General features: G+C 41.5%; 1 protein-coding gene across 2 annotated transcripts in view; it reads right to left on the bottom strand.

Annotated features, from left to right (window-relative positions):
• The window catches only part of RAB31 (RAB31, member RAS oncogene family), a 133,804-nt gene that overhangs the window by 45,815 nt on the left and 71,856 nt on the right, over positions 1 to 16,133 (bottom strand). For both annotated transcript variants that reach the window (XM_087438917.1, XM_014780328.2), the window contains exon 3: positions 11,834 to 11,915. In XM_087438917.1, coding sequence (XP_087295043.1) covers positions 11,834 to 11,915 — 82 coding nt within the window. The remainder of the gene's footprint in view (positions 1 to 11,833; positions 11,916 to 16,133) is intronic.

The following is a 16,133-nucleotide window of genomic DNA, read 5'->3' as shown; positions in this document are numbered from 1 at the left end:
TACATATTACAAATAAACACAATCTTTGACAAATTTGTTAGGTAATAGATGTTATCCTTATTTTTTAAATGTACAAATCACATATTTTTATAGGTTTCTTATACTTTTTGCCATTTTTTTAAATTGAAGTTTTTGTTGTTGATTTCTAAGAACTTTTTCTATATTAAGACTATTAAGCATTTACCTGTCATTTATGTTTAAAATATTTTCTCCAGTTTTTAACATGGCTTTGTTAGAAGAAATATATTTTTTAAATATATATGTGATAACTATATCAATATTTTCCTTAATATTTTTTCCCTAGATGTATTGATGTCATACCTAGAAAGTCCTTATCTATGCTAAATTTGTATAAATGTTCCCCTATAATTTCTTTTTTTTATTATAATTTTGTTTATTTTTCCCCCAAAGCCCCAGTAGATAGTTGTATGTCATAGTTGCACATCCTTCTAGTTGCTGTATGTGGGACTCGGCCTCAGCATGGCCGGAGAAGCGGTGCGTCGGTGCGCACCCAGGGTTCCGAACCCGGGCCGCCAGCAGTGGAGCGAGCGCACTTAACCGCTAAGCCACAGGGCTGGCCCTCCCCTATAATTTCTTATAAAACATTTTGTTTCATTATTTCATTATAAATCTTTTATCAATCTGCAATATGTTCTGGGGTATGTCTTGGGGGTAGTGACCCAATTTTTTTTCCCCAAATGGTAAGTTGACTCTCCCTTCTCCATTTATTAGATAAACTGCCCTCCCTCCCCTGATTTAAAGCACCACCTTACCCCACACTGAATGCTTACGTATGCTGGTACCTGGCCTCTCTGAGGACACTTTCTTGTTCCCACTGTTGGGTTTGATTCTGTGTGTCTACCCTGTTTTGATGATTGCAGATTTTTACACATTTTATACATTATATTCAGTTTTTTAATTGAGGTATAATTAACATAACATTATATTAATTTCAGGTGTACACACACAGTGGCCAGAGGGATCTTGTTTTTAACTGCAAGACTATGATATTTACTTACATATACCATTGAATCTATTTTTAACTTTTTATGGTGGAAATTTTCAAACTTATACACATAGGTACAAGAAGAGAGCATAGCATAATGAATGTTCATGTTCTCATCCCCTAGCCTCAAGACCATCCCTAACACACGGCCCCCAGCTTGTTTCTACCCTCTGCTCGCTTCCCACCCCACGCCACCACTGGAATCTTCTGAAGCAAACACCTGACATCACGTCATGACAAGTACTGTTCTAAGCAATGGAGTTGGTAGGTAGAATGATGGCCCTCAAAGATGTCCACCTCCCAATTCCTGGAACCTGTGGATATGCTATGGTACACGGCAAGGGGGAATTAAGGTTGCAGATGGAGTTAAGGTTGCTAACCAGCTGCTCCTGAGATGGGGAGACTATCGTGGATTGTCCAGGTGGGCCTAATGTCATCACAAGGGTCCTTACAAGTGGAAGAGGGAGGCTAGAGAGATTTGAAGATGCTCTGATGTTGGCTTTGAAGATGGAGGAAGGGGCCACAAAGCAAGGAATGCAGGTGGTCTCTGAAAGGCAGGATACGGATTCTTCCCTACAGCCTCCAGAAAGGAACGCAGCCCTGCCTATACTTTGGTATTGGCCCGGTGAGACCTGTTCAGACTTCTGACCTTCAGAATGAGAAAGAGTGAATTTCTGCTGTTTTTAAGCTACTAAATGTGTGGTAATCTGTTACAGCAGCCGTAGGAAACACATAGAGAAGGGGAAGAAGACAAACAAGACCCCTGCGCTCAAAAAGCGTACAGTAGACCCCCTATCCAGAGGGGGTCCAATCCAAGATCCCCAGTGGGTGCCTGAAACCACCGATAGTATCCAACCCTATGTAGACTATGTTTTTTCCTATACATACATACTTATGATAAAATTTAATTTATAAATTAGGCACAGTAAGAGATTAACAACAATAACTAATAATAAAATAGAACAATTATAACAATATACTGTAATAAAAGTTACTATAGATCTTAGCCACCTCAGCATACGATTTTTTTTCTTTCCTTATTAAGTCGAGAATTTTCACCTTTTCACTTAAACGAAGCACTTTATAGCTTCTCTTTGGCATATCCGAACTGCCAGCATCACTACTCTTGCACTTTGGGGCCATTATCAAGGAAAACAAGGGGTACTTGAACACAAGCACTGTGGTACCGCACAGTAGATCTGATAACCGAGAGGACTACCAAGTGACTATTGAGGGTGGTGTGGATCACACGGACAGCGTGGATCCGCTGGGCTAAGGGATGAGTCACATCCTGGGCAGGATGGAGCGGGACAGCAAGAGATTTCGTCACACTACTCAGAATGGTGCACAATTTAAAACTTATGAATTGTTTACTTCTGGAATTTTCCATTTAATATTTTCAGACCATGGCTGACTGTGGGTAACTGAAACGGTGGAAAGTGAAACCACGGTTAAGGGGGGACTAAGGTACATTTTTCTTGGCATGAAGGGTGGAGTCAGGCTGCCTTCAGAGGGGCTGCTTTGGATAGAAATGTCTCCAAACAGCAAGATCTGTGTTCTAAGGACACTCCAGCTGTTCCTGTTTAGACGTGTCCTTCAGCGCTTCAGAAGCATGCTTTTTTGTTATTAACCAAAGTCCATGTGCCTAATTTCCTTGTCAAGAATGACATTCATAGGCCGTTTCTCTTGTATTTTAACCAGACTTAGGAAATTAGCTGCATAAAAGAAAGAGGGAGGGGAGCAGAGGGGGGAGGAGAAAATATAACCAGGTGAAGTGCCTCTTAGATTCTTACTACATGCAACCCCAGATCGCCCCGAAACGCCTGTGTCCTGCAAGGCTGCCTGTAATCTTTGCCACACGTCCTCTGAGAGGCGGCAGGCAGAACGGAAACTGGCCTCAACCCAAGAGGCACAGACAATGCCTCATAATTAGAAGCTACCTAGGGCGTCCCAGACTAAAATACACACCAGTAAAATGTCATTGCCCAACATAAGAAAAACCTCCATGTGGCAGAGTCGGCGTCCCTCTCAGAACACGCCTGTCCTGAGGCGGGGGCAGCGCAGGCCGCTCTGGAGGCCCATGGAGGAGGGGGAGATGCCCACTGGGGAACCAAGGGAAACTGGGGTCTGTTGTGACAGAATGCAGAAGGGGCAAGGGGCCGGGTCCCCTTTCAGGCAGGAGAAGCTCATCCTTGCTTCTGAAGATCGGCTCATGGCTGAGATGTTTCCCCCCGACCCCACTGTTCCTGTCTCCCACTGCCGGGTCCCTTCCCCTCACTTCCAGCTTTCCCATCTCACTGGCTGAGGGCAGAAATGTTAAAGGGTTTCCCTAAAGACTTACTAAATTTATTTTAATATATGGACAAGTCCTTCCTCTTTCTCTCCTGTCAGTGGCATTCTGACACCCAGGAGGGCAATTCTGCACCTAAACTCCTCATTTCCTACACGACACCAATACCCAAACAGCACAACAACCCTGGGACCCGTGAGCGAGCAGAGGTGGCTCTTGCTCTGTCCACACTCCTGCCATCAGACGCCCTCCTTGAATACCACTATCATGCTCTCCTTCTGTAGTTTCTGTCACCAATTTTTAACTATCACTGAACCTCTTTAGCTGCAACACTTTTAACTAAAGTTGATTCCTGAGGCTTCTTCTGAAAGTAGATGATTTGGCATAGCCCTATGGATAGCTGTTTATCTCATTTTTAATAGCATATGCCGTATCTGCAAGCTTCTGATCTGTCTCCTTGGGGGGGCAGTAGGGATACAAAGAGAGGGAATATTTCTCTTATCAGGACCTCAATTTGCACTAATTAAAAGCACTGTTCTCTTGTGAAGGCCGGGGGAGGGAAGCAAAATCGTGTATTTACCCTCTCCCACTAAGAGAGATTCCTACGAAAACAGTTCTCTGGTGGGTTTGTGGGAAGGTGCAACAGGGTGAAGTGTTCCCCTCCAACAGCGAGCCAGGAGCAGATTCCTAGTGTGTGCTGTTTGCTGGTGGTGCTTGGAGCTGGGCCTGTATTTCCCGTGGCTGCAGGGCAAGCAGAAGACAAAACAAAGAGCAGCTCATTCCGAGCGTGTAAGAGGCCCCATTCTTCAATAACTTCTTAAGGTCAAAATTTCCTCTGACTTTAGCAACAGCCTATGACTAGTGAACCACTTTCTTCACCATAGACTCCAGGGCTCTGGAGAAAGGAGAGAGAGCAAAAAAGTTTCTTTTGATGTTTGTCAAGCCCAAACTTGACCTCAGATATTTGCCGATCAAAGGAAAAGAACTGAGTGTCCAGAATTAAACCCTCACATTTGTGGCCAACTGTTTTTCAGCAAAGGTGCCAAGACAACTAACTGCGCAAGAATAGTCTTTTCAACAAATTGTGTTGGGACAACTGATTTTGTATGATATGGGCATACAAAGAACGAAGTTGAATCCCTTCCTTACAAGATACACAAAAATTAACAAAACGATCATAGAGCTAAAGGTAACAGCTAAAACTATATAACTCCTAGGAAAACACACAGGAGTAAATCTTTGTGACCTTGGGTTAGGCAAACACAAGTCCTGGTGAGAATGTGGAGAAACTGGAACCTCATAAATTGCTAGTGGGAATATGAAGTGGTGCAGCCACTTTGGAAAACAGTTAGGCAGGTCCTTAAAATGCTAAACACAGTTACCATATGACCCATCAATTTCAGTCCTAGCTATATAACCAAGAGATTGAAAAAAGAAAAAAAAACTATGTTTCTGCACAAAAACTTGCACATGAATGTTCACAGCACCATTATTCACAATAGCCAAAAAGTGGAAACAGCCCAACTGTCCATCAACTGATGAATGGATAAACAAAATGTAGTGCATCCACAGAATGGAATATTAGTCAGCCATTAAAAGGAAGGAAGCACTGATCCATGTTACAGCATGGATGAACCTCGATAACATTATGCTAAGTGAAAGAAGGCAGTCAAAAAAACAAATTGTATGATTCCATTTATAGGAAATGTCCAGATTAGGCAAATCTAGAGGCAGAAAGTAGCCTAGGGCTGGGGGACTTGCAGAGAAATGGAGAATGACTGCTAATGGATTCAGGGTTTCTTTGGGGGATGATGAAAATGTTTTAAAATTGATTGTGGTGATGGTTGCACAATTTTTAATATACTACAGTCCACTGAACTGTACACTTAAAATGGGTGAATTGTATGGTATGTGAATTATATCTCAGTAAAGCTGTTTAAAAACAATAAAAAGAGGTCAGTAATCCTCCACATGCTGATAATCAACACAGAAACAAATGTGGACAAAAGCATTTATCAGTTGATTTGATTCCCAACCACTAAAACTCCGGGATGGATTATCCAGAAAACATGAAAGCATGGCTCAGCTGCTTCCCAGGTGAACCAGGGAATGAAAACAAGGAGCTCATGAGACGGAAGCTCTGAGTAAGTCTAGAACGGGTGAGGAGGTGGGCAGGAAATGAGTTCCCCTGCCAAGGAGAAAGTTAACAGAGAATTCCACACCACAGCTACCTTCACTGGGCTCTTTTTATAAACCATTTTCCAACACAGGAAGGGATCCATCTCAGGCACGAGGAAGTCATGAATATATTTTTAAAAGTCATGGAAGGTCAAACATTATCTCTACAGTTTCAGGTTTCTTAACAGGATATTTCTTTTAGATGGAACATCGTGGAGTGTGTTAACAGTAAAGCTCAATGGGAAAAGATTGAGGGAGATGTCTGAGAACAGAGGTTGGAAGAAGTTGTGCCTCCAAGGTATACAGAGCGAGAAAACCCAATAGAGGCCTATGGAAGACACAATTATGCCCACGAATTCTTCACTTCTCCATGGATCTATGCCCTGTTTATCCCAATGTAACTTTTCAGTTCCTCTCACTAAAGGCCGTGTGTCTATCTTTTGACTTTGGGCTCAGCCATGTGACTTGCCCTGGCCAATGGAATGTAGGCCACGTGACATGTGCTAGTTCTAACCCTAGCATTAAGAGGCCTCGTGCCTGTCCCTTGCCCCTCATGCTTTTGCTTTGCCTGAGAAGAGCTTCCTCAGGCAGCTGCTGCCTCTCCAACCCAAGAAGGAACAAGCAAGCAGAGCCCCCCAGCCAACGCACAGACCCACAACCTGAAGCAGAGTCACCTCAGCTAGCGAGCTCTGTAATATTTTTGCAACTTTTCTGTAAATATAAGAGTATTTTTAAATAAAAAGATGAAAAAGAATTAACCCACACACCGTCATGTGTCAATTTTCAGGATTAATAATAGCATTCTGTATTCCAAATAAAGTCTTATTTACTTAAGCTCGTACTTAGAATTCTACAATAGCTCAATCTTATATTGGATAATACCAGTGTACTCAGACCTGTATAGTATTATTTAATTTGGTCTTACTTAGCATTTCTTTTATTTGCAATGTTTTATCAAATTTTTTAAAATACCAAAAAAAGAACAGTAATAATAAATTATATAATTTGCTATACAAGTCCTTGCATAATGTCGTTTTTAACATTATTACCGTCAATGCTTCAATAATTACTGCTAAATATTAGGAAGGGGAGGACATTTTTTAGTCTGTATATGTGTTCTCCAATTTCACGTTTAAAAAGCATGAAATAAAGAGCTTAATTTCAGAAGTCAATCTATTCAATTTCAGATGTGTTAGAGTAGCAGAGAGTTTTTATTCTAGTAACAGAACCATCGATTCTCCTCTGTGGAATTTGTGACTGTGGTTCATTTGAAACCCAACTTTTATAAATAAAACTATTACAACTGATGCATTAGGAAAGAGAGACAGCTTTAACACTGACTTCAACCAAAGTGAAACAAAAGAATAAAATGATATCTTTTTCCATGTTAGATTCTTAGAATAATGTTGCTCTGATGGATCAGACCAAGAGAATGAAGCCTGAAATTCTTCCAAGTTACTGACATTTTAATGGAGTTATCCTATGGATTGTGATTTTTTTTTTTAAAGCAGAAACAGAATGATTTGGAAGCACACATCTAGAAAATGAAGGTTGCATTTCCTGTTGATGAGACATTTTTAATAGCAATGAGGATATTCTAGCCCCCAGTGTAAGTAGACAAACAAAGAAGGGAGTCAATAGGAGACTCACTGGGAAAGAATGACATGTTGACACATTAGGACAGAAGTCTCAGGTCCCATCACAAATCCCGACCCACGGGAGGTGGAGGACAGAGCTCCACCATAAATTCTTCTCTCTCCCCTGGGAACCACTCCGAGCTGCTATTTACATCCTTCCAGAGGCATCTGCTGACTGACTGCTGCGCTCTCCTCACAGCTCAGCATGAAGCAGAAACCAGCACAATAACTCATCCGAAGAGGACAGGCTGAAAACCCCCAAAAGCCCATACTGATGCCACCACATAGGCACTCCAACGGCACTCTCCCCCTCAGCACCCATCTCAGTAGCAACAACTGAATGCAGAAATCTTGAAAATGTTAAGCTTCTAACTAATTGCATCCAACAAACAATTGGAAAAGAGTTAAATTTTTTAAAACCTCTTTTTTACGGAGGCACTCCAAGGATTACCATTTGCCATTGAAAGAATCATAAGACGTCCCTCATATATGGTTGAATGAAAAGCAAAATTAAGACAGCATATCAAGAATGAACACCCTCTTATACAAAGAGAGGGAGGAAAAGGGGGATCCTTTCACATTTCTAGTGCTCAGAGGGAAAATTAATTTTCCAAGAGTATGGATTTGTGCCACAAACATAATATAGAATTAATATGGGGCAGTAATAGGGCATTAACGGGGACGCCAGGTATGCTAAGCAGAACTTGGTTCAATCGTTCCACAAATAAACAAATATTGAGTAATTAACACATGCAAAGCACTTCGTTGAGTATTAGCCCCCTTTGAGGACACAGAAATCTGTCTTTATATTGTCAAATCATAAATCCAAATAGATTTTGTTTATCTAAAATTATGAAAACTAAGAGGAACAGTAGCAGATTTCTACAAAGACAAAAAGGGATAACAAAATGTACAGGACTCTAACAATTAATGAGACAGAACGAATAGCAATACGCTCAAGCGACGCAGGGAGTTTATTTTCAGCTCAAACATTAGGCAACGTCATCACACGCATGGTTAAGTCCAGCAACAAGCTGCCAAAGCGACTGAAAAACTGCCGTCACTGGAGAGATGTGAGACTGCACGGAGAGACACCAGACAGCCCGAGGGCAACTAAATCAGGCATCCGAGGCGGAGAGGGATCAGATGGCCACAAAGGCCATGTAGATATTGCTCACACACTCTCCACAAATCTAGATTCTAAAAAGCACTCACCTGAAATTATCACCCAAAACTCAATCCCTCTTCCCTGAAACACTACTAAGGAGTCGTGCCTTGCACACATAATACTAATAACTATAATAACATATAACACTAATAAAACATATACAGAAGTCCCCCCTTATCTGAGGTTTTGCTTTCCATGGTTTCAGTTACGCATGGTGAACCAAGGTCCAAAAATATTAAATGGAAAATTCGAGAAATAAACAATTCATGTGTTTTAAATTGCCCACCGTTCTGAGTATCGTGATGAAATCTCGTGCCATCCTGCTCCATCCCGCCCAGGACATGACTCATCCCTTTGTCCAGCAGATCCACGCTGTACACACCACATGCCCTTAGTCACTTAGTAGTTAGTCTTCTTGGTTATCAGATCAACTGTGTGGTATCACAGTGCTTGCGTTCAAGTACCCCTAATTTTACTCGATAATGTCCCCAAAGCGCAACAGTAGTAATGCTGGCAATTCGGATATGCCAAAGAGAAGTTATTGTTGTTAATCTTTTATCGTGCCTAATTTATAAATTAAACTTGATCATAGGAAAAAACAGTATATGTATAGGGTTCAGTACTATCTGCAGTTTCAGGCATCCACTAGGGGTCTTGGAACGTATCCCCCACGGATAAGGGAGTACTACTGTAATACGAATATAATACATATACATAACAATACATGTAATACTAATATAATCATATGCTTTTAAACATACAGATATAGCAATATAGTCACAGATGTTTATAACCTCTAACAGTCAAATTTTAGGAAAATCAATTCAAATAATTGGAAATACGGTCATATGAAAAATTTTCTATTGCTATTTTGTTTTGAGCTAGTAAGGGGGCCAAACTACAAACTACAATAGTGACTTTAGAGTACCAAATCTCATCAAAAGCAGTCAACCCCTGAAGACTATATTAGGATACGTAAATAAGTGTCAAATACTCTGTTTAGACCATACAGAAATCTCTCCTTAGGAACACTGTATTATCAAGTGAAAACAGCAGGTTATAAAGAGTCACGATCCCATAGATATGAGATTATCAACACACATAGTGAGTGAGATATCTGAAGAATGGTCATCTAATGTCAACAGTGGAAATATCTGGGTAGTGGGATTTTGGATAATTTTACTTTCAGCTGTATGGTTTCTGTGTGATTTTTCTATCAGAACAAAACGATAAAGCTCAGGACGCAGACTGCTGGATTCAAATTTCAACTCTAAGCCTTATTGGCTGTGTGATCTTGAGCAAGTGACTTAAGCTCTCTGTGCCTCTCAGTGAACTCAGTGGGGATAAAAATGGTCCTACCTCAGAGTGCTGAGAGGACTAAATGCGTTAGCAGGCAGAACGCACTCGGGACAGTGCAGGGAACACAGCAAGCCCTTAGTGCACATCAGCCAGTAGCAGAAGCAGCTAATACTAAGCCAGCTCCTTGTAAAATTGACTTAGTGCGCTCATTAAAAGCAGCTGCAAAAGCAACTGTTTCGTGGCCAAGAAGTAAAAACGGAGCAAGAGGGCTGGCCCCGTGGCTTAGCGGTTAAGTGTGTGCGCTCCGCTGCTGGCGGCCCGGGTTCGGATCCCGGGCGCGCACCGACACACCGCTTCTCCGGCCATGCTGAGGCCGCGTCCCACATACAGCAACTAGAAGGATGTGCAGCTATGACATACAACTATCTACTGGGGCTTTGGGGGAAAAAATAAATTAAAAAAAAAAAAAAAAAAACGGAGCAAGAGAACCTCTCTGCTTACATCTAAATAACAACCAAAAAACCAAAAATAAAAACCTGGCAGACCAGCTACAAAGAACACGCAAGAACGTAAAGAAGAGATCCCTGCTTGGCCACCGTCACCCTCATCTCAGGAGTCAGAACGCACAGCTGACAGACAGAGCTCAAGAGGCCATTCAGGCAGCAGCTCGTGCGTGCGTCTGCGCTCTCAATTTAGCAGCAAAATGGAAGACATTCTAATGAGGTTAGCATTTGTAGGCCAGAAGATTCATCCTAATTTAAAAAAAAGAAATCTTTACATCACCTTAATCTACAAACGCTGGAACATTAGTTTTAAAAGGAGATTTCTATAAGATGAAAATTATATAAACACACACTTGAATTGTTAGGAGCTGATAACAAAAACGATGGATTATCCTGAACCCTGGATTCTCTTCCTTTGAGAGAAAGAGACAATAAACAGAATCAATAAGTGAATTAAATAGAATATAAGAAGGTGGTAAGAGCTACGGAGAAAAATGAAGTGAGTGCAGCAGGGAGGGAAGGAAGGAAGTGCTGACATTTTAAATGGGGTAGTGGCGCAGGTGACATCTGAGCTTGGCTCGGACAAGGGACAGTTCAACCCTCCTTGCTCCATAATTATTAGCTCTGATGAAAATTTTGATTGGGCTGAAAGCTCACAGTTAAGACAAGACATTGGTTAACCCCACGCTTCATTGTTCCTGGCAACCCCTTTCAACTTTAATGTTATGACACAACTTCCCCCTTAACAGACAGTCTGTTGGCATTCCTTATTTCACTTTCTAAAATCTAAAGACATGATGGCCCCGTGACTTAGCGGTTAAGTGCGCGCGCTCCGCTGCTGGCGGCCAGGGTTCGGATCCCGGGTGCGCACCGACGCACCGCTTCTCCGGCCAGGCTGAGGCCGCGTCCCACATACAGCAACTAGAAGGATGTGCAGCTATGACATACAACAATCTACTGGGGCTTTGGGGGGAAAATAAATAAATAAAATTATAAAAAAAATAAATAAAATCTAAAGACATGACTTCTTGAATAAATAATCTTCTCCATAAATATTTTCAGCAAACAAAAAGAATTCAGAATGAGAGAGAAGTCATCTGCTGTTTCTGGTAACCCAGAGTCCATTCCCCCATTTTCCAGTAAGAGAACCCAGACTTTCCTTGAGGCACCAAGCCTCCCCGCCTTCCAGCCACAGTGCTTCAGGTGGAGCCCCTACCTCTAGGGTAGGTGTATTACCTGGCCCTACCTGTGGGAGTGCCAAATCCCCCTGAACACCACATAGCATCAAGTTCAGGGGTGAGCACATGATCCAAACCAGGCAGTGAGAACCCACAGGCTCAGAGAGGTGGGGTGCAACTCGTGGGAAAGAGGTGCTCTCCTTCCTGGAGTTGGTAAGGTGCTAGAATGTAGGCCTTACAGTTGCTTATGGCACCATCCTTGCCACCCTCGGGAAAGGGAAGGAGGTGGGTCTGCCTAAAAATAAAGCCAATCTAGAGGTGAGCAAGCAAAAGAAAAGGTATGGAGTTGGGTGCCTCTGACAAGACATTTGCAGGACTTGAACTCTGCCCTGCCTTAAGATAGGCACCCCTTTACATTTTTCTCATAGCTGAGGAATACGTCTCCTTTTTTTCTTAAATCTTTTCAAGCGGGTTTCTGTCACTTGGCACCAATAGAATCTCGCCAAATACAAAGAAGCCTCCAGACACTGATCGCAGTGTTGTCCCTAGAAAGCCAACAACAGCATTTCCTTACCCGTTCCTGACCAGCAGTGTCCCAGATGAGGAATTTATGAAGTTCATTTCCACAAGCCACAGTTTTGGTCATAAAAGACGCCCTGAAAAAGAGAATCAACATCTCCACATTACCAATTACCCCTACAATCTTCACAAAGACTCTCGTTTCAAACAAGTTAAGGTTATGCCTCAGCAGGACTCCAAAAGCTCCAGTCCTGGGGGGGCCACTAAGGAGAAGGAAGGGCAAGCGTCCTGTCACCAAAAAGAAAAGATTCTGCATTTTCTGGGGTCCAACTGGAGGTTTAGCAGGGGGGAAAGGCAAATAATGCATTCAAAACACTGTTTCCAAAAACATTTATCTTCAATCGTTCTAAGATAATATGCCTGAAATCAGGAAAGAAAATAAAACCTTAGATTTTAAACACACACTGTTCTAACAGTTAAGAGTGAAAAGGGCAGCTGGCACTTGGGTGTGTTGCTGTTTGGGCCTTGCAACGGCACAGATAGAAAACTGCCTTACATATCTACCCACGCTATGAATCCAACACTAGTAGCAACGCAGAGAATACGAGATCTAATTCCCATCCTGCCAGCATAAATGCAGGGGTAAAGATCGGTAGCTTAACAAATATTTATCTTCTCTCCATGAAAAAGGAAAGATTTGAAATTCTCAGTAGATAATGTTATATATCATGATACTTTCTTTTTTGCATACTTCCTCTTAATAAGCTTTTCTTTGTGCTCATGAAAGATGTAAAAACCTAATACAAGGAATGTTTAATACCCTTGACTTTTTTTCTGTGAGATAAAGCTTCCCATTTATTAAAAAGGAGCAAGCATCCCCAACAGTGGGACAATAAGACATGATAAGCCCCCTGACGTGATGGAATAAGAAGTACATATATCACCTATGCAGCATTCTGGCCAAAAATGTTTAATCTGAATTTAATCATGAGGAAAGAATCAGGCAAATCTAGAATGTGGAACATTCTACAAGACAACTGGCCTGGATGCCTCAAGTAAGTCAATGTCATGAAAAGCAAACAAAAGACAGGGAAACTGTTCTAGAATCTAGATTAAGAGAGAAGAAAGAGATAAAACAACCAAATGTACTGTATGGACCTTGACTGGATCCTGGATTAGAAGGAAAACAGCTTGAAAAGACATTTTGAGAACAATTGGAGAAATTAAATTTAGACTGTCAGGAATCACTGAATCAAAATTAAATGTCTAGGTCTGATAATGGTGTCTGCATTATACTCCTTTTCTTAGGAGATGCACACTGGAGCTTTTAGGGGTGAAGGGCCAGGATGTCTCCCCTCACTTTCTCATGGCCCAGCTGGCCCACCCGGTCCAGTGTGGAGTCCCGCCCTGCACCCCTCAGCACCCTTCCTGGAAATATTTCCTCAACGTCTCCTACTTTTCCCCAAGACTAAGAGACAAACCACAGAAGTCCCAAGGAGAAAAGCATATGTCCTTGCAACTCCCGCACTATCCCTATAACATACATACACACACCAAAGGTTAACAGTTAGAGAGTTCTAATTTTCCACGTACAATTGCACTAAATGGAAATTCTCAGTATTTTTCTAAGTGATAGGACCCAATATTATCAAAACCCACATCTGTCCCATGACATTTCATTTCTTTAAAAGTGCTTAAAATATACATCCCAGACTACTGATAAGAGCAAATATATTCCAAAAATGGAAATATCTTTATTACTTTTCCCATTATAAAAGCAATATATGTACAAAAAAGAAATTCAAAAAATGAAAATGAAGGAAATAAAACTCAATTGTAATATCACCACTTAGCCACAATCACTGCTAATAAGTTGCTATATGTCCTTCCAAATTGTTTTCATACAACTTTTAGCTCCCAAATTGATCATACTTTACATAACTTTTGTTTCTCCTCCACTTTATATATCATGGACATCTTTCTATTTCTATGAATATAGATCACCATCATTATCTAAAATGACCGAGTATTACACACCATGTTATAGATTTACTCAACTACCCCATTGATGGGCATTTTGGTCACCTATTTTTCTCTATTATGACAATGATTAAATGAATATCCTTGTGCCTAAATCTTTGTGTTCTTGTACAACTATTTCCTTGGACTTAATTCTTAGAAGTAGACACGCTCTACTTTGCTACGTTTGCCAAACTGTGGGTTGTTTCAACCTACATGCCCATAGTAGGGTGTGAGACGACCTTTTCCCCAACCAATACTAATCTTTCACATCTTTTCCAGTACGACAGGTAGAAAGTGATATCTCATTCTTGTGTTTATTATGCTTATCAGAAGTCTGGCCATCATTTTCTGGCCATCAAGTGTTGATTGTTCACTTGTATTTTTCTTTTGTAAATCTTTAGTTCATGACCTTTGCCCACTTTTCAGTTGGAGTGTTATCCTTTTCTCATGCACTTTTTGAGTATTTTATACTAACCTTTTGTAACAGTATATTTTCAAAAATATTTTTCCAGTTTAATCTTTGCCCTTTAACATTGTTTATGGAACTTTTTCCATAAACGCCTTTTAAAATTTTATGTAGACAGCTATATCAATATTTTGTTTTTGTGTTTATTTTTGTTTTTGTTTTTACTTTGATGTAAGCCAGATTTTCATTCATTCCTCACTATATTCTAGGCAAAGGGATAAATAATACATCAACCCCACCCTTAAAAAGTTCTCAGGCTTAGAAAACTAAGTTCATGCCTTTAAAATCTTAGAACCATAGACTTTTAGAGCTGGAAAAAACATAAATTATCCAAGTCAACCCCTTCACTTTACAGATAAGGTGGGGGAGGCTGGAATCTGAGACCCAAAAGACTGTCTTGTCCCTGGTCAGAGAAGAGCCTCACGGCACAGTTGGGAAAGATGTAGAGGCCCTCACAGCCAGCCCGAGTCGGGTGAGCACTCAGAAAGCCCCTGAGTTTCCTCCTCTGGGAAACAGGACCCATATCTACTCTGCATGATCTGGAGGGCCGTGGTAGGGTCAAACAGGAAATGACCCCTGTGAAATTCACGACATTTTAAAAAATAACACCTAAAGCTGTGAAATTCTCCCTTGCTACATGGTAAGCCCTGAGGAACAGTTTTAGTAACAGAAGTAATACATATCATATATGTATATTGTGTGTATATATATTGTATATGCACATATATAATACACACACACATATATACACACACGAGCATGCATGCACACACTCCTCTCTATTCCTGATTTCTTGCAACTAGGCGAAGAACTATCAATATTTGAAATGAAGATTGACAGTCATTGCTCTTGGGGTTTTTTCCAGCCCCTTTGCTAGCTTCAATCTTAAGAACTTGAGGCATCTTTTTTTTTTTTTTTTTAAAGATTTTGTTTATTTTATTTTTTCCCCCCAAAGCCCCAGTGGATAGTTGTGTGTCGTAGCTGCACATCCTTCTAGTTGCTGTATGTGGGACTCGGCCTCAGGATGAACGGAGAAGTGGTGCCTCGATGCGCACCCGGGATCCGAACCCGGGCCACTAGCATCCCAGTGCGCGCACTTAACCACCAAGCCACAGGGCCGGCCCCAGGCATCTTTTCTTCTCTATAGATTACCTTCCAGAGGAGTGGAGGGGGGAGATTCCGCAATGCTGAACTGACTTTGTTACCTGTGGGAACCAAAATCTGGCCGAGAAGTAACACAATTTCCTTTTAAAAGTCGAAATAGAAAGGGAGATACACACGCACATATATATGTTCAAGATGTTGACTCAATCTGCTTGAGCCAAGATTTTTCACTGTGAGTCACAGAAGATGATAAGAATGAACTCTTTCGATGCTGAACTGCTGCCATTTCACAGCCTGTGGCCTTTCCCGATGGTAGGTGATTACAGTGGGAGAACAAGGGTGGACTTGGAGACTGGCTCACTTGGTGTGAGTCACAAGTTTGTCACTCACGGGCTGTGTGCACTCAAACAAGTCACCTGGCTGCACTGACCTTGGGGCTAGCAGGACTACTGGAAAAACGGCTACGTGCCAGGGACACAAACTGAAATGGCTATGGGACCAGGGAGGACATGTAAACGAGCGAAGTGGGCTACGTGTAAAAGTAATACTGATAAAAATAACAGTAACAAGAAGCAGTGGGAGTGACATGGAGTGGAGAGAGCCCGCCCACCCAGAGGGAGCACTGTGGCTCAGGTCCACTGGCTTCTGCCACACGAGCTTGTGCACCCAGCGCTCCAAGTCTTCTGATTTTAAAAGAGAAGCCAGAAATGCAAGTTTATTATGTAAGAATCTCCTGAGTCTTCATTATTGGCTTAAAATTTTT

The sequence above is a fragment of the Ceratotherium simum genome, chromosome 14 (genome assembly GCF_057802395.1).
Source record: "Ceratotherium simum simum isolate JZ-2026a chromosome 14, ASM5780239v1, whole genome shotgun sequence".
NCBI classification, from domain to species: Eukaryota; Metazoa; Chordata; class Mammalia; order Perissodactyla; family Rhinocerotidae; genus Ceratotherium; species Ceratotherium simum.
Note: the sequence above shows the minus strand (reverse complement) of the source record. Positions and strands in the feature narration are given on the sequence as shown.